Source organism: Trichomycterus rosablanca, chromosome 18, assembly GCF_030014385.1.
Source record: "Trichomycterus rosablanca isolate fTriRos1 chromosome 18, fTriRos1.hap1, whole genome shotgun sequence".
Taxonomy (NCBI): Eukaryota; Metazoa; Chordata; class Actinopteri; order Siluriformes; family Trichomycteridae; genus Trichomycterus; species Trichomycterus rosablanca.
The window spans coordinates 12,572,635-12,597,217 of record NC_086005.1 but is presented as its reverse complement, the minus strand read 5'-3'; the positions used below and the strand labels follow the sequence as shown (position 1 = coordinate 12,597,217).

The window sequence follows — 24,583 nt, the reverse complement described above, 5'->3', positions numbered from 1 at the left end:
CTGACTGGGCTAGGCGGCAGCATGAACAACGATTGACTGTTGTTCAGGGTTAGAGGGTAAAAAGAGTCGGATCATAGGTCCTCATAACTGGTGCAACTGCGGCCCCTGCTGGCTGACTGATGGCGCCTGCAAAGGGCTGAGGAATCATGCTGATGGGGGTGTGGCCCTCCGTACACAGTGCCCGTCAGTGTATGAACTCGACTCGTACAGGTGAAAAATGCAGTCTGTACTGACTGTATGTGCCGGAGGGGGGCGTATGTCAGTTGAGAGGTGTCCTCAGTCAGTGGTGAAGGGTCGAATCAGTATAGAGGACGCAGTCAGGGTAATTGGACACGACTAGATTAGGGCAGAAAAATTGGGGGAAAATACAAAATTTAAAAAAAAAGAATCTTTTACCACAATGAATTCTTGGGGTTCATTGGGGTAAAATTTCTTAAACCGACATTTTGCCCTGGACTTGTTCAGAAAGGTTCAACTAGGCAAGCAACAACCCTCATTTCCAACCAAACACACGCCCACACACATTTTTGCATTATATGGGTCCTAAATCATAAGCAGAAACTTACACTAACAAACCGTTCATTCTAAAATACATATAGGCATAAGGTGTACTTGTTATTTATTTATGTTATTTACACACTGACCAGGCATAACATTATGACCACTGACAGGTGAAGTGAATAACGCTGATTATCTCTTCATCACGGCACCTGTTAGTAGGTGGGATATATTAGGCAGCAAGTGAAAATTTTATCCTCAAAGTTGATGTGTTAGAAGCTAGAAGGAAAAATGGGCGAGCGTAAGGATTTAAACGTGTTTGACTAGGGCCAAATTGTGATGGCTAGACGACTGGGTGAGAGCATCTCCAAAACTGCAGCTCTTGTGGGGTGTTCCCAGTCTGCAGTGGTCAGTATCCATCAAAAGTTGTCCAAGGCCGCTCAGGTGGCGCAGAGGTAAAATACGCTGGCACACCAGAGCTGGGACTTCGAATACATAGTATCGAATCTCAGCTCTGCCATGCGGCTGGGCTGGTCGGCTATATGAACAACATTTGGCCGTTGTTTATTCAGGGTTAGGGGGCCAAATAGGGACCTCATAACTGATGCAATTACGACCTCTGCTGGCTGGCTGATGGAGTCTGCACAGAGTAGAGGAATGATGCTGATCAGGGTGTGGCTCTCCGTGCACAGGGCTGATTCGCATATGAACTCGGCTGGTGCAGGTGAAAAAATGGAGGCGACGTGTGTCAGTTCGCTTACCTCAATCAGGGGCGGCACCAGTAGAGAGGAAGCATAACGCAATTGGGTAAAAATTGGTCGCGCTAAAAATGTAAGTGGTCCAAGGAAGGAACAGTGGTAAACCGGCGACATGGTCATGGGCGGCCAACGCTCATTGATGCACGTGGGGAGCGAAGGTTGGCCCGTGTGGTCCGATCCAACAAACGAGCTACTGTAGCTCAAATTGCTGAAGAAGTTAATGCTGGTCTCAATCCAATCGAGCATCTGTGGGATGTGCTGGACAAACAAGTCTGATCCATGGAGGCCCCACCTCCATGTAACTAGTGGAGTCCATACCTCGACAGGTCAGGGCTGTTTTGGCAGCAAAGGGGGGCCAATACAATTTTAGGAAGGTGGTCATAATGTTATACCTGATCAGTGTATAGTTTATTGTACCTCCAGTGAATCAATACACCATGTTTTTACCATGTGATCAGCAACAAATCTACTACCTTACAGCTTTAAGTTTTCTTTCTGACCTTGGCAAGACACCACTCGATTAGAGACCACCACACAGCCTATGTTTACCTTGTCTGTAGATGCGTAGAGCATCGAGCAGTTTTAATCCACGGATCTGAGCTCTCAGTAATGGCACGTCCAGCTGCATGAGTCCCGGATCACAGCTCTCGTTCTGCAGTTCAGAGCTGGAACTTTGTAAAGCATCTACCCTGGGTACCAGGCAGTGCACAAAGTGAACCCGTGACCGCCGAACTGTGTCAAGCAGAGCATCCTGTAAAAAGATCATAGTGTGGGTGAGACATGCGTACATTAGAGGATATAACGTAATAGCACCTAATTGCGTGTTGACATGACACCAATTATGGACATTTTCTGTGGTTGATGTTGTTTTGCTAATTTAGAATTAACAATTAAATTATGCCTTTAGTTAATGCTTCACTGTTTATTTGTTAGCATTTTTACATGGCTTATTGTCTACATAATTTTCCTATTTTCCTTAATATTTATGTCACAAAAATATGAATTTAACAAATACATTTTTGGGAATGTCAGTTCACAGGTGTTACATTTAATACACTTAAGAAACAGAGAAAATATCAGCTGTAGCATTTGCAAAATGTTCTCAAGAACTCTCATTAAGGCCGCTCAGGTGGCGCAGCGGTAAAAACACACGCTTTAACCAGAGCTGGGATCTCGAATACATCGTATCGAATCTCAGCTCTGCCTTGCCGGCTGAGCTACATGAACAACGATTGGCCTGTTGTTCATATGGGCGGGACTAAGCCGGATAGGGTCTCTCTCTCTCATGACTAATGCATTTACGACCTCTGCTGGATGATTGATGGCGCCTGCACAGAGATGAGAAAAGAGTGCTCTTAGGGTGTGTCCGTCCGTACGCGCAGCTAAGCTGCACTGCACTCGTCAAATGGTAGGTGATAAGATGCATACGACATGCTGCCCACGTGTCGGAGGGGGCGTGGATTAGCTTCGTTCTCCTCAATCAGAGCAGAGATCGGCATTGGTGGAGAGGAAGCATGATGCAATGGGACAATTGGACGAGCTAAAAGGGAGAAAAAGGGGAGAAAATGCATAAAGAAAATATATATATAAAAAGAACTCTCATTAAGGATTGTCAGGTGATGACAATGCCAGAATGTTGTACATTTTTAAATCATATGGTAACACTCAACATCCATAAGCTTTACTAAGCAGCCGACTGTTTGTTTGTTCGTTTGTTTAATTCTTAAGGCCACGTCTAGCTAATAGATTGTCTTTAAATGTCAAAGTGGTGGATAGATTCACTTTCTTTACTTATGCTTATGGTGATTAGAGTGTTTGTGTAGCTATAAGGATGTAGAGTTTTAATTGCTTTTAAATCCTAACTTACATCGCATTTTTAAGTGCTTCCAAGTATGTAAGTAGTTTTTGAGGAGGTACTGAGGTGAGGATTTCCTTGTAGCTGTTTGTATTGTAGAATTTTGTTCTGATTGTGTTCATCTGTTGCCATGAATAGAGGATGTGTTTAATAGAAGTATTTGATCCACAGAGGGGGTAAGGGGGTTCCTGGTCTCCTTTTAGCAAGTAGGTATGGGTCAATTTGGTGTGTCCTATGCCGCATCTTGTGTATATCTCTTGATGCATGAAGTTGAAGTTGAATCAGTTCATCTGGACACAAGTTTGTTGTAGAGATACGTTTCGTCACTCATCCAAGTGACCTCTTCAGTCTGCGCTGGTGGTGAATACCCCAACCTTACATGCAGGCGATTTGCATAACAACCGAAGCCGGCCCATTGCTCCTATCACGGCATTGTAAGATGGTGAGAGATGTACTCCCATGCCCCCCTCGGTTCAGGGATGGTCGTTCTCTCTTACAAAGCCGTGATAGGAGCTATACCCCAATAATTTGTGAAAAGCACACATGGCCATTGTAATTGATGGTCATTGTGATTTGCATATGGACCTGATCACAGGTTCCATTGTTATGCGATGGGCCTGCTTATAAGGTTGGTGTATTCACCACCTGCGCAGACTGAAGAAGTCACTTGGATGAGTGATGAAACGGATCTCTACTACAAACTTGTGCATCTTGTGCATATACATCATTCCTATCGTTTTGTGGGGTATTGAGCTCCATCCGATTTTATGGTAGAGTGGATCTTGTAAAGTTTGTTAGTGGTATGAGTTTCCCATTCTTTTTGCCAAACTGCTCTGGTGTATGCTTTAATAAGCGGGTAGGGGCATTGTTGGATCGGAGATGTTACGGCTTGCTTTGCTGTCAAGTCTGCTTGTTCATTTCCTTCAAGGCCACAGTGTCCTGAGATAGCAGCTGACTGAAAATAAAAAAATCTAACTAATTTATCTACAAAGCAATAAAGGATGCTTGTATGCTGAACATAAAGACAAAGCAAAATCTTCACATAAGAACAAAGACTTAGAAGTAATGGTAAGATGTTCTACTATGCAGTGTAGCATGCAGAAACATGATCTGCATGGAAAAGTCATCAAAAGGAAATCTAACTTGCAACCTTATCACAATAAGTCAAGATTAGATCATTAAAAACAGTATCTGGAAAAGCCAGAGGCATTTTGGAAACTGCTGTGAACTGATAAAGATGGAGTTATTAAGTCACAATTACCAACGGTACGTTCAAAGAAAAAAAATGTCTGGTGCTTTGGGTTCTTGGCAGGCAGTGGCCCAGAAAACATGGTTTACGAGCTGTGTTCAAAACAAACATGACACAGTCAGTTAAGAAACTAAACCTAGCATAAAATTAATAATGGTTTGGAATGCATAATGAAATGCTTGAAAATAACAAGCTGAAGCTTTTGGAATGGTCCTCACAGTTCACTGAATTACCCTGTTTAAACATGGTACACTGATCAGCCATAACATTAAAACCACCTCCTTGTTTCTACACACAATGTCCATTTTATCAGCTCCACTTATCATATAGAAGCACTTTGTAGTTCTACAATTACTGACTGTAGTTCATCTATTTCTCTACATACCTTTTTAACCTACATTTATCCTGTTATTTAATGGTCAGGACCCCACAGGACCACCACAGAGCAGGTATTATTTAGGTGGTGGATCATTCTCAGCACTGCAGTGACACTGACATGGTGGTGGTGTGTTAGTGTGTGTTGTGCTGGTATGAGTGGATCAGACACAGCAGCGCTACTGGAGTTTTTAAATACCGTGTCCACTCACTGTCCATTCTATTAGACACTCCTACCTAGTTGGTCCACCTTGTAGATGTAAAGTCAGAGACGATCGCTCATCTATTGGTGCTGTTTGAGTTGGTCATCTTCTGGACCTTCAACAGTGGTCACAGGACGCTGCCCACGGGGCACTGTTCGCTGGATATTTTTGGTTGGTGGACTATTCTCAGTCCAGCAGGGACAGTGAGGTGTTTAAAAACTCCATCAGCATTGCTGTGTCTTATCCACTTACACAAGCACACTAACACACCACCACCATGTCAGTGTTACTGCAGTGCTGAGAACGCTCCACCGCCTAAATAATACCTGCTCTGTAGTGGTCCTGGGAGAGTCCTGGCCATTGAAAGGGTGAAAGCAGGCTAAAAAAGCATGCAGAGAAACAGATGGACAACAGTCAGTAATTGTAGAACTACAAAGTGCTTCTATATGGTAAGTGGAGCTGATAAAATAAACAAAGTTATATAATTAATAACAACATTTACTATATTTTATTGCATAACCCAGCAGCTAAACACTCACCACTTGGAGCTTGATCTGTATGCAAAGGGATTTCTTTTTCACAGCAGCTACACCAGTGGTGAAGGTCTTCCTCATGCTGGTAGCGCGGCGCAGGGCAAGCTGAGAGCTGCCCTCCAACCCAGCGATGGAGCCTGACAGCACTGTGGCACTGCTGGAACGATTCAGGAACAACAAGCTGATGTTCTTTCTGTGAAAGCAGAATCAGAAATAAGGAACACTGAGCACTTATAGAGGCTCACTAAATTCAGATTATTTTATAATCAACTTTTTATAAGCTGTGGAGAAATGGGGATGCTGGTAATCATGTGGATTTTCATGGTGATCACAGTGATTTGGACAAAATTGAAAATGATCCCAATGTAACAACATAAATAGAAGAGGCCAGACAGATGATTGAATTCATTATTCTGTTTGTTTGTTTCCACTGTTGCTTGTTTCATCTTCTCGTGTTATATTTTAGCACTGTGATTATTGCACTGTTTGTCTCCATTGCTTAGCCTCAGTCTATTATGCATGCATGTTCTAAATGGGTTTGTGGAAATTAACTATATGGCATGTGGACACTCTTCTAATTATTGAGTTCAGGTCATTTAACTGCACCCATTGCTGGCAGTTGTATAAAATAGAATAAAATGCCTTAATAATGGGGTGTGTACAGAGTTGGAGTGCCCGGAGACAGGGGAGATGATTAAAGTACTTTAGCTAAAGTATGAGTACTGGGTACTTTATACTACAGTGGTTACCAGACTTACACTGCAGATGCTATGACTAAACGTAAGATTGGTTAGTTTAAGAACATACAGCAGATCAGAATTAAAAGTGCAGACCTCGTTTTACAACCATAATACACATTTGATTAGCATGTGTAAAGGTTTAGTTATTATTGTTATTTCTCTTACTTCTGTGAATTTTGCAGCAAACTGGCTGCATTTTGTGAGGCGGGGTTTTGCCTGGCATGGTTTAACCAACCACGTGCATCGTACTCCACCCAGTCTGTGCCATGGCTGTGGGCGAGTAAGAAATGTTGCGGCCTCTCACTCTTCAGCAGCAACGTGTGGCCTGTAATGAGACAGGTATTCGTGAGTACCAATCTGGGTTTGTCAGGGTGTCTAAATATATGTGAATCTGTGAATGTGTGTATGTGTTGGTGTGAGTGTATGTGTGTGTATGTATGTGTGTATAAACAGTAAGGATGTATGTATGTTTTTGGATGTGGGTGTGTATGTACAGTATATGTATGCATCTGAGTGTTTCTAGTGTTTGTGCAAATGTGAGTGTGTGTATGTATGCGTGCATGTGTATTGTGTAGATATGTATGTAAATGTAGGTAAGTGTGTATGTATATGTGTGTGTGCATGTGTAGTGTGTGCATGTATATGTTTGTAAATGTGTATATATGTATGTAAACGTGTATGTATGTGTGTATGTGTAGTGTGTATATGTATGTGTGCATGTGTAGTGTGTATATATACTGTATGTGTGCATGTGTAGTGTGTATATATTTAGGTCTGTGCATGTGTATATACTGTATGTATGTGTGTATATGTATATATGTACGTAAATGTACATGTATGTGTGCATGTGTAGTGTGTATATATGTATGTAAAAGTAGGTAAGTGTGTATGTATATGTATGTACATGTGTATGTATATGTATGTGTGCATGTGTAGTGTGTATATATTTAAGTCTGTGCATGTGTATATATGTATGTAAATGTATGTGTGTATATGTATATATGTACGTAAATGTGTATGTATGTGTGCATGTGTAGTGTGTATATATATATGTGTGCGTGCATGTGTAGTGTGTATATATGTATGTAAAAGTAGGTAAGTGTGTATGTATATGTATGTACATGTGTATGTATATGTATGTGTGCATGTGTAGTGTGTATATATTTAAGTATGCATGTGTATATATGTATGTAAATGTATGTGTGTATATGTATATATGTACGTAAATGTGTATGTATGTGTGCATGTGTAATGTGTATATATACAGTATATGTGTGCGTGCATGTGTAGTGTGTATATATGTATGTAAAAGTAGGTAAGTGTGTATGTATATGTATGTGTGCATGTGTAGTGTGTATATATTTAGGTCTGTGCATGTGTATATATGTATGTAAATGTATGTGTGTATATGTATATATGTACGTAAATGTATATGTATGTGTGCATGTGTAGTGTGTATATATGTATGTAAAAGTAGGTAAGTGTGTATGTATATGTATGTACATAAATGTGTATGTATGTGTGCATGTGTAGTGTGTGTATATATATATACAGTGTATCACAAAAGTGAGTACACCCCTCACATTTCTGCAAATATTTTATTATATCTTTTCATGGGAAAACACTATAGACATGAAACTTGGATATAACTTAGAGTAGTCAGTGTACAACTTGTATAGCAGTGTAGATTTACTGTCTTCTGAAAATAACTCAACACACAGCCATTAATGTGTAAATGGCTGGCAACATAAGTGAGTACACCCCACAGTGAACATGTCCAAATTGTGCCCAAAGTGTCAATATTTTGTGTGACCACCATTATTATCCAGCACTGCCTTAACCGTCCTGGGCATGGAATTCACCAGAGCTGCACAGGTTGCTACTGGAATCCTCTTCCACTCCTCCATGATGACATCACGGAGCTGGTGGATGTTAGACACCTTGAACTCCTTCACCTTCCACTTGAGGATGCGCCACAGGTGCTCAATTGGGTTTAGTCCATCACCTTTACCTTCAGCTTCCTCAGCAAGGCAGTTGTCATCTTGGAGGTTGTGTTTGGGGTCGTTATCCTGTTGGAAAACTGCCATGAGGCCCAGTTTTCGAAGGGAGGGGATCATGCTCTGTTTCAGAATGTCACAGTACATGTTGGAATTCATGTTTCCCTCAATTAACTGCAGCTCCCCAGTGCCAGCAACACTCATGCAGCCCAAGACCATGATGCTACCACCACCATGCTTGACTGTAGGCAAGATACAGTTGTCTTGGTACTTCTCACCAGGGCGCCGCCACACATGCTGGACACCATCTGAGCCAAACAAGTTTATCTTGGTCTCGTCAGACCACAGGGCATTCCAGTAATCCATGTTCTTGGACTGCTTGTCTTCAGCAAACTGTTTGCGGGCTTTCTTGTGCGTCAGCTTCCTTCTGGGATGACGACAATGCAGGCCGAGTTGATGCAGTGTGCGGCGTATGGTCTGAGCACTGACAGGCTGACCTCCCACGTCTTCAACCTCTGCAGCAATGCTGGCAGCACTCATGTGTCTATTTTTTAAAGCCAACCTCTGGATATGACGCCGAACACGTGGACTCAACTTCTTTGGTCAACCCTGGCGAAGCCTGTTCCGAGTGGAACCTGTCCTGGAAAACCGCTGTATGACCTTGGCCACCATGCTGTAGCTCAGTTTCAGGGTGTTAGCAATCTTCTTATAGCCCAGGCCATCTTTGTGGAGAGCAACAATTCTATTTCTCACATCCTCAGAGAGTTCTTTGCCATGAGGTGCCATGTTGAATATCCAGTGGCCAGTATGAGAGAATTGTACCCAAAACACCAAATTTAACAGCCCTGCTCCCCATTTACACCTGGGACCTTGACACATGACACCAGGGAGGGACAACGACACATTTGGGCACAATTTGGACATGTTCACTGTGGGGTGTACTCACTTATGTTGCCAGCTATTTAGACATTAATGGCTGTGTGTTGAGTTATTTTCAGAAGACAGTAAATCTACACTGCTATACAAGCTGTATACTGACTACTCTAAGTTATATCCAAGTTTCATGTCTATAGTGTTGTCCCATGAAAAGATATAATGAAATATTTGCAGAAATGTGAGGGGTGTACTCACTTTTGTGATACACTGTATGTGTGCGTGCATGTGTAGTGTGTATATATGTATGTAAATGCAGGTAAGTGTGTATGCATACGTATGTACATATGTATGTACAGTATATGTATGTGTAGTGTGTATATATTTAAGTGTGTGCATGTGTATGTATGCGTGCATGTGTATTGTGTATATACAGTGTATCACAAAAGTGAGTACACCCCTCACATTTCTGCAGATATTTAAGTATATCTTTTCATGGGACAACACTGACAAAATGACACTTTGACACAATGAAAAGTAGTCTGTGTGCAGCTTATATAACAGTGTAAATTTATTCTTCCCTCAAAATAACTCAATATACAGCCATTAATGTCTAAACCACCGGCAACAAAAGTGAGTACACCCCTTAGTGAAAGTTCCTGAAGTGTCAATATTTTGTGTGGCCACCATTATTTCCCAGAACTGCCTTAACTCTCCTGGGCATGGAGTTTACCAGAGCTTCACAGGTTGCCACTGGAATGCTTTTCCACTCCTCCATGACGACATCACGGAGCTGGCGGATATTCGAGACTTTGCGCTCCTCCACCTTCCGCTTGAGGATGCCCCAAAGATGTTCTATTGGGTTTAGGTCTGGAGACATGCTTGGTCAGTCCATCACCTTTACCCTCAGCCTCTTCAATAAAGCAGTGGTCGTCTTAGAGGTGTGTTTGGGGTCATTATCATGCTGGAACACTGCCCTGCGACCCAGTTTCCGGAGGGAGGGGATCATGCTCTGCTTCAGTATTTCACAGTACATATTGGAGTTCATGTGTCCCTCAATGAAATGTAACTCCCCAACACCTGCTGCACTCATGCAGCCCCAGACCATGGCATTCCCACCACCATGCTTGACTGTAGGCATGACACACTTATCTTTGTACTCCTCACCTGATTGCTGCCACACATGCTTGAGACCATCTGAACCAAACAAATTAATCTTGGTCTCATCAGACCATAAGACATGGTTCCAGTAATCCATGTCCTTTGTTGACATGTCTTCAGCAAACTGTTTGCGGGCTTTCTTGTGTAGAGACTTCAGAAGAGGCTTCCTTCTGGGGTGCATGCAGACCAATTTGATGTAATGTGCGGCGTATGGTCTGAGCACTGACAGGCTGACCCCCCACCTTTTCAATCTCTGCAGCAATGCTGACAGCACTCCTGCGCCTATCTTTCAAAGACAGCAGTTGGATGTGACGCTGAGCACGTGCACTCAGCTTCTTTGGACGACCAACGCGAGGTCTGTTCTGAGTGGACCCTGCTCTTTTAAAACGCTGGATGATCTTGGCCACTGTGCTGCAGCTCAGTTTCAGGGTGTTGGCAATCTTCTTGTAGCCTTGGCCATCTTCATGTAGCGCAACAATTCGTCTTTTAAGATCCTCAGAGAGTTCTTTGCCATGAGGTGCCATGTTGGAACTTTCAGTGACCAGTAGGAGAGAGTGTGAGAGCTGTACTACTAAATTGAACACACCTGCTCCCTATGCACACCTGAGACCTAGTAACACTAACAAATCACATGACATTTTGGAGGGAAAATGACAAGCAGTGCTCAATTTGGACATTTAGGGGTGTAGTCTCTTAGGGGTGTACTCACTTTTGTTGCCGGTGGTTTAGACATTAATGGCTGTATATTGAGTTATTTTGAGGGAAGAATAAATTTACACTGTTATATAAGCTGCACACAGAGTACTTTTCATTGTGTCAAAGTGTCATTTTGTCAGTGTTGTCCCATGAAAAGATATACTTAAATATCTGCAGAAATGTGAGGGGTGTACTCACTTTTGTGATACACTGTATGTATGTAAATGTAGGTAAGTGTGTATGTACTGTATATGTTTGTGTGCATGTGTAGTGTGTACATATTTAAGTGTGTGCATGTGTAGATACGTATGTAAATGTATGTGTATATGTATATGTTTGTAAATGTGTATATATGTATGTAAATGTGTAAGTATTTGTAGTGTGTATATATGTATGCATGCATGTGTATTGTGTATATATGTAAACGTGTGTGTATGTATGTATGTATGTATGTGTAGTGTGTATATATGTATGTGTGACTGTGTATTGTGTATATATGTATGTAAATGTAGGTAAGTGTGTATATATGTATGCATGCATGTGTATTGTGTATATATGTAAACGTGTGTGTATGTATGTATGTATGTGTAGTGTGTATATATGTATGTGTGACTGTGTATTGTGTATATATGTATGTAAATGTAGGTAAGTGTGTATATATGTATGCATGCATGTGTATTGTGTATATATGTAAACGTGTGTGTATGTATGTATGTATGTGTAGTGTGTATACAGTGTATCACAAAAGTGAGTACACCCCTCACATTTCTGCAGATATTTAAGTATATCTTTTCATGGGACAACACTGACAAAATGACACTTTGACACAATGAAAAGTAGTCTGTGTGCAGCTTATATAACAGTGTAAATTTATTCTTCCCTCAAAATAACTCAATATACAGCCATTAATGTCTAAACCACCGGCAACAAAAGTGAGTACACCCCTTAGTGAAAGTTCCTGAAGTGTCAATATTTTGTGTGGCCACCATTATTTCCCAGAACTGCCTTAACTCTCCTGGGCATGGAGTTTACCAGAGCTTCACAGGTTGCCACTGGAATGCTTTTCCACTACTCTATGACGACATCACGGAGCTGGCGGATATTCGAGACTTTGCGCTCCTCCACCTTCCGCTTGAGGATGCCCCAAAGATGTTCCATTGGGTTTAGGTCTGGAGACATGCTTGGCCAGTCCATCACCTTTACCCTCAGCCTCTTCAATAAAGCAGTGGTCGTCTTAGAGGTGTGTTTGGGGTCATTATCATGCTGGAACACTGCCCTGCGACCCAGTTTCCGGAGGGAGGGGATCATGCTCTGCTTCAGTATTTCACAGTACATATTGGAGTTCATGTGTCCCTCAATGAAATGTAACTCCCCAACACCTGCTGCACTCATGCAGCCCCAGACCATGGCATTCCCACCACCATGCTTGACTGTAGGCATGACACACTTATCTTTGTACTCCTCACCTGATTGCCGCCACACATGCTTGAGACCATCTGAACCAAACAAATTAATCTTGGTCTCATCAGACCATAGGACATGGTTCCAGTAATCCATGTCCTTTGTTGACATGTCTTCAGCAAACTGTTTGCGGGCTTTCTTGTGTAGAGACTTCAGAAGAAGCTTCCTTCTGGGGTGACAGCCATGCAGACCAATTTGATGTAGTGTGCGGCGTATGGTCTGAGCACTGACAGGCTGACCCCCCACCTTTTCAATCTCTGCAGCAATGCTGACAGCACTCCTGCGCCTATCTTTCAAAGACAGCAGTTGGATGTGACGCTGAGCACGTGCACTCAGCTTCTTTGGACGACCAACGCGAGGTCTGTTCTGAGTGGACCCTGCTCTTTTAAAACGCTGGATGATCTTGGCCACTGTGCTGCAGCTCAGTTTCAGGGTGTTGGCAATCTTCTTGTAGCCTTGGCCATCTTCATGTAGCGCAACAATTCGTCTTTTAAGATCCTCAGAGAGTTCTTTGCCATGAGGTGCCATGTTGGAACTTTCAGTGACCAGTATGAGAGAGTGTGAGAGCTGTACTACTAAATTGAACACACCTGCTCCCTATGCACACCTGAGACCTAGTAACACTAACAAATCACATGACATTTTGGAGGGAAAATGACAAGCAGTGCTCAATTTGGACATTTAGGGGTGTAGTCTCTTAGGGGTGTACTCACTTTTGTTGCCGGTGGTTTAGACATTAATGGCTGTATATTGAGTTATTTTGAGGGAAGAATAAATTTACACTGTTATATAAGCTGCACACAGACTACTTTTCATTGTGTCAAAGTGTCATTTTGTCAGTGTTGTCCCTTGAAAAGATATACTTAAATATCTGCAGAAATGTGAGGGGTGTACTCACTTTTGTGATACACTGTATATGTATGTGTGACTGTGTATTGTGTATATATGTATGTAAATGTAGGTAAGTGTGTATGTACTGTATATGTATGTGTGCATGTGTAGTGTGTATATATTTAAGTGTGTGCATGTGTAGTGTGTATATATTTAAGTGTGTGCATGTGTAGATATGTATGTGAATGTATGTGTGTATATGTATATGTTTGTAAATGTGTATATATGTATGTAAATGTGTAAGTATTTGTGCATGTGTACAGTGTGTGTATATATGAATGTAAATGGTAGTATTTGTGTATAAGTGTGTGTGTGTGTGTGTGTGTGAGTCTGTGACCTTTGCTCTCTCCCTCTGCAGGACCATAGTAGCCAAAAAGTCTCTCCAGCAGAGTTTCATCTGATCCTGCCGGCTGCAGCGCCTCCTCTTCCATCAACCAGAGCAAACCTCTCGCCTCATCAGTCCTAGCCAGCGTCCGTACCTAATACCCAAACAAATTAGACACACTCCAGGACCATTTCAGATTTAAAAAGACTGCATTTTACTATACATTTCATTTTGTCCACATAGTGGGGGTATGCATCTGTTGTTTTTTTGTAGTTGTGGATCCTGACACAAATATTACCATCCAATATATGAAGACATTTTAACAGTAGACTTAGCCTTTAAATTTAAAATCTTTAAATTCTATTCATGTATACCCCTACCCCAAAATCCACTCACACCAAAACAATATATCGGGTAACTGATATCAACTGATATTAGAATTAAACAACTGAATTAACAATCAAACAGAAACGGCTTGTTAGCAGGTTGACCATGGCAATACCAGAAAGTTAACTCAGACAAATTTTCAAGCAGCAGCATTTATTTGATTGTTTTCTTTTTGAAAGGTGCAAATAATTTAAAATATTTAAAGAGAAAAGAAAATGGACAGAAAAAAAATGTTTTTTTATGAATTACTTTAAATAAGAAAAAACAACCCTAGTAGGCTCAATAACAATCCAGGCTATATCACCAAAACTGGCCCAATGATCTATTCTAGTATGGCCTGCTTCCTATGTGGCCTAAACAAACTAATGCCTAGTTCACACTACACGATTTTTGCCCTGACTGGTCGGCGCTAGATTTGCAGACTCAGGAGCAACTCCTCTTCGGCGATCGAAACTTGTCTCTCAATCGCTATGTGTAAACTACTCAACAACTCGATCCGAGCGCTCGGCAAACAAAGAGAGATACAGTATCTAGCTTGTCCAATATCTGGATCTGAGTCGCCCGACTGGCAATGAGTGCTATGTCGAACAGCCAATGAGAACGCAAGATACGGTGTGAGGGGAAACGCAGGGGAGGAGTTGTAAAAAGGTGGGACCGGGGAATAATATAGTTTATATCAGAATACATCAACACACACACAAGTTTTACAGTATTTCTGAACTTATCGTTCTCTACAAAACATAACACCAACGCTGCATTGCAAAAATATTTATTAACCTCCAACTCACTATAGAACAATCCCTGCTGTTCACGTAGCCAAATCCACTCAGATTCATTTATTTTTTCTCCTTGATTTTACGCTGCACATCAGCACATAAACTTTGATCGCTCGCTTATTGTTGACGTGCATTTTTGGACGTGGTGTCATTAAATTCCTCGTCATTTCTCGCGTTTGTTTTCGTGACAAAACATAGTTTGGGAGACCAGCGATTCCAGTTGGTGATAGATGGTGTAGTGTGAAACCCCCTACCGCCGATCAGTCGTGTAGTGTGAAAGCCACACCTACTTGAAAGACTCCCGATTACAAGAGATCCAGTCGTGTAGTGTGAACTGTACAGCGACCTGACGACATGGAAAGTCGTGTAGTGTGAACTTGGCATAAGTGTTCAATACTGGTGACTGGTGTGTTATTTACCAAATCATAGTAATACTAATAAAACTCAGATAAAAGGTAATGTAATGAGAGGATTGATTGAACCCACATACACACCAAACAGTAATCAGATGATGTTAACAGGGGTAGCATTAGCTGCACAGCAACATGACATCTGGTGACCGGGGTTAATTCTTGCCTTTGACCAACACATATAAGGAATTTAGCCTCGTTTCTGTGCCCACATGGTTCACCTCGAGGAACTCTGGTTTCCTCCCACCTCTCAAAAACATGCATAAGGTGGATTTTACGCTTTAAATTGCCCCTTGGTGTAATAACTGAATAAGCAAGTGTGTGATGAACTGGCAGAGTAAATATTCTGTGTATTCCAGTCTGGGTACTGCTACACATCCCAAACCTGACCAGAATAAAGAGGCAAGTAAAAAAAAAAAAGGAATAATGAATGACCCTCCAACAAAGAATTTACCTAGCTTGTTACCAGCCTACAGCCAGCGTGACATAATCGCTGGTAAAGCCTTAGAAAGCCCACAGGCTGATATTACACACCAACGCACACGAATAGAAAAACTTTTCCCAGTTGTACCCTCTCCCACATCAGTGCCCGCTCAACCACCCTCCAGCAAGAGTTGTTTTATACAAAAACAAAGGTCTTTCAAACACAAAGTCCATTTTACTACTGCAGCTATAGAAAACAACAGCAAGCCAAATTCTGTTTAACCCAGCTGAGCTTTTAATTTCATGCTTTATTGTACTATACCCACCGTTAAACAACAACACTTCTGTCCAGGCAATTATCCTGCTGTCAAGCCTTTTAAAAGACATAAATGAGGCGAGCTATTAGCTGCGATGTTCTCATTGTAACTTAAAAACGACACCAGCAAGCGGGATATATACAGACAGGGCACTCTAGCAATTATCTCCGAATAGCCGCCATAATTTTTCCAGCATTGTTCTTTTGTCTTGCTTAACTACAGCTACAAAAACAGGAGCTAATACCTGAGAGGATGTAATAACTCAAATTCCCAATTTGAGCATTAATGTTCTCCAAAAAGTGTAATTTCAATCCCAATCCATTCAAATAATCTGTTTTAGATATAACTCATGCTTTAATGTGTTTTTAAAAGAGCACATGCAAACGTTTTATAACGTAGACATATCTGGAAACCATGAAACAGAAAAAATAGCATGGGAATAATTACCCCCCCCCCATGCCTACTGATTTCAAAAGCTGTGTTTACTCATTTACTCAAATGTGACTTGAGCACAGAAAAAGCATGAAAACTATTTTAAAGAATTGATTAGAAATGCGTATGGTGCCGCTCAGGTGGCGCAGCGGTAAAACACGCGCTGTTCACCAGAGCTGAGATCTCGAATACATCGTATCGAATCTCGGCTCTGCCTTGCCGGCCGAGGCCGAGTGGCTACATGAACGACGATTGGCCTGTTGTTCAGATAAGGGGCGGGACTAAAGCCGGATGGGGACTGTCTCTCAGACTAGTGCGATTACGACCTCTGCTGGCTGGTCGGTGGCGCCTGCACGGAGATGGGGAAGGAGTGCGGTAGGGGGTGTGGCCCTCCGTGCACGGCGCTGTACCGCACTGCGCTCGTCAAGTGTAGGTGATGAGATGTTCGATTGCTGTGCACGTTTCGGAGGGGGCGTGGAGCAGCATCGTCCTCCCCAATCAGGAGCAGGGACCAGCATTAGTGAGAGGATGATTGACGAAACACCACAGGTAAATTGCAGTTTGATGGTATAAAACAGGGGTGTCCAGCCGCTCAGGTGGCGCAGCAGTAAAATACTCTAGCACACCAGAGCTGGGATTTCGAATACATCGTATCGAATCTCAGCTCTGCCATCTGGCTGGGCTGGGCGATTGTATGAACAATGTTTGGCTCTGCTGGCAAGCAATAAAATTGAAAATGGCCCGCTAAATTGGTCTATAATATTTTTATTCGTGACGCAAATTTTTTAACTCCATCTGGCCTCCATCAAAAAAAGTTTGGACACCCCTGGTATAAACCAATATTAGAATAGCTGTAGGTAGTAATGGCATAAGTGGGGCTTTTGCGAGATTTTTCTCTTCTTCCTCGGCCTTTGTCCCGTTCGGTTACGGGGTCGGCTCCCGGCACTACAATGCGCTGGTTTGTGCATCTAGCGGCTAGGTATCTATAGGACAATTCAGTGTTTCCAATTAGCCTGGTGGCATGTTTTTGGACTGTGGGAGGAAACCGGAGCACCCGGAGGAAACCCACGCGGACACGGGGGGAACATGCAAACTCCGCACAGAAAGGACCCAAACAGCCCCACCTGGGGATCGAACCCAGGACCTTCTTGCTGTGAGGCGACAGTGCTACCCACTAAGCCACCGTGCCACCCAAGCAAATGAAACAAATGATTCTGTCCAAGAGCAGATTCGAAATCATTAGTGTTCTTGACATTGACCATTATTTATTATAAAATCAAAATGGGAAGTGCTTGTGCAACCAGGCTATGCAATATTTATTACACACTGACACATACAATTGATCAACAACAATTGAAACGTCTCGAAACAGCGTGATGTAATGAAACCTTTTCCGGGACAGTCACGTGACTTTTTTCTTTTGATACGGACTTCGAAGCAACGTTTCGAAACACTGAGCTTCAAATGAATCGATTCAGTTTCGAATACGAGTTTCGACATCACTAGCTGCAGGTGTAGCCTAGTGGTTAAGGTACTGGACTAGTAATCAGAAGGTCGCTGGTTCAAGTCTCACCGCTGCCACTGTTGGGCTTCTGAGCAAGGCCTCTAAACCTCAATTGCTTAGACTGTATACTGTCACAGTACTGTAAGTCGCTTTGGATAATAGCGTCTGCTAAATGTGAAGCATGAACTTACCAGTGCTTGGCTGGATGCCTGATCTACAGCAGAAATAGACAGTGAAGGACTCGGTTCCACATCATCCAGTGCAAGCTCAATGTTTTCCTAAATAAAAGAAAAAAACAAAAAACATAATTCTTAATATTTACCTCAAGGTTAAAGACTGATTTTCTGTGTGCGACCGAAGAAAAAGATAAAAATAAACCCCGTATGAGACAAAACACAGGAAAAAAGATATGCAGAGATATAATTGAATGGCTAGACACCTATAGAAGAATATTTAGGCCGTCTAGACCAGTGATCCTCTTACTTTTTGAAACCAGATACTTACCATAGAATAATTTTCTGAAAAGAATTATTTAAATGTTAAGGACGTTAGACAAATATTCATTATTACAATTTTGTTCCTGATGCTTTTCAGGGCTTAAATTGTTTCTTTTTTCTCTCTCTTCTTCTCCAATTTTTCCCAATTTTCTCCCCTAATCTAGTCATATCCAATCACCCTGATTGCGTTACGCTTCACCCCTCCGACACGTGTGCAGTACCGACTGCATCTTTTCACCTGCACAAAGCGCATTCATGTGCGGATCAGCCTTGTGCATGGACAGCCACACCCTGATCAACATTATTCCCCAATTCAATCAATCAACTGGTCCGGCTTAACCCACCCTGTGAACAACAGCCAATACAATGTATTCAAAATCCCAGCTGTGGTGTGCTAGCGTATTTTACCGCTGCGCCACCTGAGCAGCTTGTCGTCCCCCCCCCCCTTTTTCTCCCACTTTAGCGCATCCAATTTCTACCCCTCAATCATCCTCTCACTAATGCTGGTCCCTGCTCCTGATTGGGGAGGATGAGGCGACACGTGCACAGCAATCGAACATCTTATCACCTACACTTGACGAGTGCAGTGCAGTGCAGTACAGTGCTGTGTACGAAGAGCCTCACCCTCTACCACACTCCTTTCCCGTCTCTGTGCAGGCGCCACCAACCAGCCAGCAGAGGTCGTTATCGCACTAGTCTAAACTATACAGGTACAGTTTGTGGATTTACTTCATTAGTAAACCTTTTTATTCTACGTATAATAACAAAGAACAGAACATGGGGGCTACAATGTTTTCATATTAAAATAAATAAGCTGCATTATTAACAGAAATGAATCTGTCTTTCAGTGCACAGTTATGCCTATTGGAATCCACATTCGTATTATTTGGCAAGTTCAGATATTTCTCTGTCTGCTATTCTTGCTATTTAGAAACAACAGATGACTTTGTGTTCAAGAATAATCAGAAATGTGTGTATTGTCTAGTGTCATATGTGTTAATTGGCTTATTCAACAGTCATTCTGGCTTAGAGGAAAATTGTGGATTTCCCCAGACCATACAATACAGCTACTGTAGACCAGGGGTGTCAAACATGCATTATGGTGGCCCTCAAAGGGCCGATTGTAACGTATCCTGCTGTGATTGCAGTGTCTTTTAATTCTTGAACAATTTGTTGTTTTTCTTGGAGGCTAAATTTTGTTTGGTGTCAAAACTCCAAATTTATACTGTATATTTATAATGTATATCTACATTTATATTGTTCTCCTTTACCACAGGCACGGCCTCATAACACAAGAGACGTACCGGTTTTCCTTCTTGAAGCACAAACTTGTTTTCACTTTTCCATCTTTCATTACATTCTCTTCCTTCTGCTTAAATTTTCTCTTCTTGTACATTTTGGGATTATTTGTAAATATTTCTGAACATCACTTGTTAGAAAACCGCCTCAGTAAAACGCTGATGTGGCGGGACTTTGTGGGTCAAAAAATCGAAATGCATTGTGGGAGATGCAGTTTATGTACAGTTTTACAGTGTATTTTAAGAAAATCATGTGTCTTTTAAGCTCTCGCGGGCCTTGAGTTTGACACGTGCTGTAGACATTATACACTGATCAGCCATAAACCACCTCCTTGTTTCTACACTCACTGTCCATTTTATCAGCTCCACTTACCATATAGAAGCACTTTGTAGTTCTACAATTACTGACTGTAGTCCATCTGTAGTTTCTCTGCATGCTTTGTTAGCCCCCTTTCATGCTGTTCTTCAATGGTCAGGACCCCCACATGACCACTACAGAGCAGGTATTATTTAGGTGGTGGGTCATTCTCAGCACTGCAGTGACAATGACATGGTGGTGGTGTGTTAGTGTGTGTTGTGCTGGTATGAGTGGATAAAACACAGCAGCGCTGATGGAGTTTTTAAACACCTCAAATATCAAGCCAACAGCACCCCGTGGGCAGCGTCCTGTGACCACTGATGAAGGTCTAGAAGATGACCAAATCAAAAATCAGCAATAGATGAGCGATCGTCTCCGACTTTACATCTACAAGGTGGACCAACTAGGTAGGAGTGTCTAATAGAGTGAACAGTGAATGAACTCCATCAGCGCTGCTGTGTCTGATCTACTCATACCAGCACAACACACACTAACACACCACCACCATGTCAGTGTCACTGCAGTGCTGAGAATGATCCACCACCCAAATAATACCTGCTCTGTGGTGGTCCTGTGGGGTGAAAGCAGGTTAAAAAGGTATGCAGAGAAACAGATGGACTACAATCAGTAATTGTAGAACTACAAAGTGCTTCTATATGGTAAGTGGAGCTGATAAAATGTACAGTGAGTGTAGAAACAAGGAGGTGGTTTTAATGTTATGGCTGATCTGTGTATATACAGTATATATGAAAAATAAAGGCTATTCTATTCTACTTATTCTATTGCTAAAACTTTTATTGATGTCTGGCCATGTAGCAGGAACACTGTAGCAGTCAATATGTTTAGTCTTTATGTTAAATATTCATGTTTATGTTGTTGTTAATGGCAGTCAGTCAAAGTCTACATTAACAGTAAGAGACAACATGTTAGAACCTTGCAGATATTTCTTTAAGCAGATGTTTATAGTCATTGTTGGGCTGCATCTAGCTTCTGTATAAGGTTATAGTGTCATAGAAAAAATTGATTGTCATACCTCCTTGTAGCGTTCCAGTTCTTGTACAAAAGTGCGCTCGTGGAAAAGAGCCTGTAGACGCTCTTGAGCATAATTGTGACAGAGCTCCTCAAAGGTGGCACCTCTCTCACTCTTCATCTGTCGAGGATTTTGAAAGCCTGGAGTGTCCACGATAAGAAACGAACACAGAGAGTGCTGGCTGGACTTAAGGGCTCTAGAAGACGAGGTAAAAGAAAAAACATAAGACTGCATATTAATATAAGGAATCAGAAGGTTTTAGACCTCTTGATGTTTGTACACTTTGTGTTGTGAATTTGATTTTAAATGAAAATAATTACCTCATTTACCCAATAACTGACCCAGCCGAGTCGGCTTTCCCAAAACGGAGTTCATCTTTAATTAATTAAATTGAACTTTGACCCAAAGCATACATCCAAAACAACACTGGAAGGACTTTAAGGCAAGTCTCTGGATGTTTCTGAGTGGCCCAAACAAAGCCCAGACCTGAACCAATTGAACATCTGCAGAGAGACTTGACAATGGCAGTTCATAGAGGCTTGCAATATGATGGAACTCATGGAAGATAATCTGCCATGAAGAATGTGATGAACTAAATCCATATGTGCAGTCCAGATGTGATTAATCATTTAACCATCAAGAAGGTAAAGATTGGTTATTGGTTGAAAGAAATATGGTTGGCATATATTTGGATAAATGTGGGGTTCTGTAATGTCAATTAGCTGACTTTAGATTGACTATAGCTGTTGACTTCTCTGTGTCCATATTAAAACGCATAGTTTTACCACACCCAATAAAAAGAATAGGAGATGATACCTGAACATCCAAAAACCAACATTTTTATACATTTTTGGTATCTTTTTTCTTCTTTTTCTCCAATTTTCCCCCTAATTTAGTCGTATCCAATTACCCTAATTCACCTCTACCGATACAACCCTCCACTGCTGACTGAGGAGCTTCACAACTGACACACGCCCCCTCCGACACGTGTACAGTACCGACTGCATCTTTTCACCTGCACGAGGCGAGTTCATATGCGGATCAGCCTTGTGCACGGAGAGCCACACCCTGATCAGCATTATTCCCCAACCCTTCAATCAACCCTGGTCCGGCTCATTCCACCCTGTGAACAACAGCCAATCGTTCTTCATGTGGCCGCCCAGCCCAGCCAGATGGCAGAGTTGAGATTCAATACAATGTATTCGAAATCCCAGCTCTGGTGTGCTAGCGTATTTTACCGCTGCGCCACCTGAGCAGCCTTGGTAATATTTTTAATGACATAATTAAAATAAATATTCCACAACAAATGAAACACCCCAGTGTCACCCCAGGCTTTTTTTATTCAAAAAGTATAAAAACAGACCTCAGGAGGTGACTTGAAGGAAAACTACTGACCTGTTGATGAGGGAGATGAGGAGTGTGAAAAGCTCAGAGTATAAACTAGTAGCCATGGCTTCCAAACACTCCATCGCTGTGGCCTTCAATCCTGCAATCAGCACACACACCCAAACAGTATTTTATACATAACTAATACAACTAACGTTAAGCTCTCTGGATCATCCACTGCTAGTGCGGGCGTCTTGAACAGAGCAGAGTCATGCTGCGACAATTCATTTTCTACCTTGTCCCCTGCCTTACAGATATACAGCCAACCGTGTCTGTGTAGGTGCTAGATCGGTCTATAGTAGGCTAGCTCTGTGCCAACTGAGCACCATATCATTGACATTTCTTGAATGCAATGACATCCCTTACCTTTACAAACATGAATGAGCAACTCTACAAAAAACTTCAACTGATGAGCATGAAGTACTGAGCATGCTCAGTGTAATGAAGATGCACTAAAGAAACCTCCATCATTACTATGCATTCAGCACTCACATTAAATCTGAATCACGGAGATGGGAATAGAATGACTCAGGCTTGTTGAGAAAAATGAAATTGGACTGAGAGCACCAACACTCTCGCCTCTTGGCACCGTGCACCCGCTAAACACTTCTGACACCAAATAAATCTCACACCTGCACCGAAGACGCGGTGCCTTTTTCAGACACACCCTCGGGACGCCGTCTCAGGATGCTTAGGTGAGGCGACAACCACATCAGACAGAATTAGAAAAAAAGCCGTGATAAATAAACACATCAGTGCTTAGTGTGAAAAACACAAAACCTTAGAAACCTCAGAAACCTATCTGATAATCCTTATAAACACAGCAAACTAAACATAGCAGGTTGCGTATGTGCTACAGAATGTGAATGACAGGCTAAGGAAAGGCAAGAAAGAATGTACTGAATGCTGGGAAAACCTCACTGCCAGGATGTGAAATGCTTGATTCGTTATCAGTGGGGCAAAGATACAAAATAAGTCCAAAAATGCACAAACATGGTTTGAAGATGCAAAGAAGTTAACATTTGCAATGGATTTCCCAGTCTAAACTTAAACCCAACTGAAAAGCTGTAGTGGTATGTAGTGGTAGCTGAAGAGCAGAGGAATATCTGGAGAAAATCTGGACTGGGTTGGGATCTCAGATTCCCCAATTGTATTAAATGCTGTATTAGCATTGCTATATACACTGCCTGGCCAAAAAAAAGGTCACACACTCTAATATTTGGTTGGACCGCCTTTAGCCTTGATTACACCACACATTCGCTGTGGCATCGTTTCCACAAGCTTCTGCAATGTCACAACATTTATTTCTGTCCAGAGTTGCATTAATTTTCCCCCAAGATCTTGTATTGATGATGGGAGATTTGGACCACTGCGCAAAGTCTTCTCCAGCACATCCCAAAGATTCTCAATGGGGTTCAGGTCTGGACTCTGTGGTGGCCAATCCATGTGTGAAAATGATGTCTCATGCTCCCTGAACCACTCTTTCACAATTTGAGCCAGATGAATCCTGGCATTGTCATCTTGGAATATGTCGGTGCCATCAGGGAAGAAAAAATCCATTGATGGAATAACCAGGTCGTTCAGTATATTCAGGTAGTCAGCTGACCTCATTCTTTGGGCACATAACGTTGCTGAACCTAGACCTGACCAACTGCAGCAACCCCAGATCATAGCACTGCCCGCACAGGCTTGTACGGTAGGCACTAGGCATGATGGGTGCATCACTTCAGCCGCCTCTCTTCTTACCCTGATGCGCCCATCACTCTGGAACAGGGTAAATCTGGACTCATCAGACCACATGACCTTCTTCCATTGCTCCAGAGTCCAATCTTTATGCTCCCTAGCAAATCGAAGCCGTTTTTGTCGGTTAGCCTCACTGACAAGTGGTTTTCTTAAGGCTACACAGCTGTTTAGTCCCAATCCCTTGAGTTCCCTTCGCATTGTGTGTGGAAATGCTCTTACTTTCACTATTAAACATATCCCTGAGTTCTACTGGAGTTTTTCTACTATTTGATTTCACCAAACGTTTAAGTGATCGCCGATCACGATCATTCAAGATTTTTTTCCAACCACATTCCTTCCTCGAAGATGATATTTCTTCACTGTCCTTCCACTTTTTAATAATGCGTTGGACAGTTCTTAACCTGATT

General features: G+C 42.1%; 1 protein-coding gene across 3 annotated transcripts in view; it reads right to left on the bottom strand.

Annotated features, from left to right (window-relative positions):
* LOC134332138 (unconventional myosin-XVIIIa-like) overlaps positions 1 to 24,583 on the bottom strand; it is a 115,149-nt gene that overhangs the window by 66,185 nt on the left and 24,381 nt on the right. For all 3 annotated transcript variants that reach the window (XM_063013625.1, XM_063013626.1, XM_063013624.1), the window contains 7 exons: positions 22,443 to 22,533; positions 21,051 to 21,243; positions 18,056 to 18,142; positions 13,628 to 13,769; positions 6,377 to 6,536; positions 5,478 to 5,664; positions 1,806 to 2,007 (listed from right to left, as the gene is read on the bottom strand). In XM_063013625.1, the coding sequence (XP_062869695.1) occupies positions 1,806 to 2,007; positions 5,478 to 5,664; positions 6,377 to 6,536; positions 13,628 to 13,769; positions 18,056 to 18,142; positions 21,051 to 21,243; positions 22,443 to 22,533 (1,062 nt within the window). The remainder of the gene's footprint in view (positions 1 to 1,805; positions 2,008 to 5,477; positions 5,665 to 6,376; positions 6,537 to 13,627; positions 13,770 to 18,055; positions 18,143 to 21,050; positions 21,244 to 22,442; positions 22,534 to 24,583) is intronic.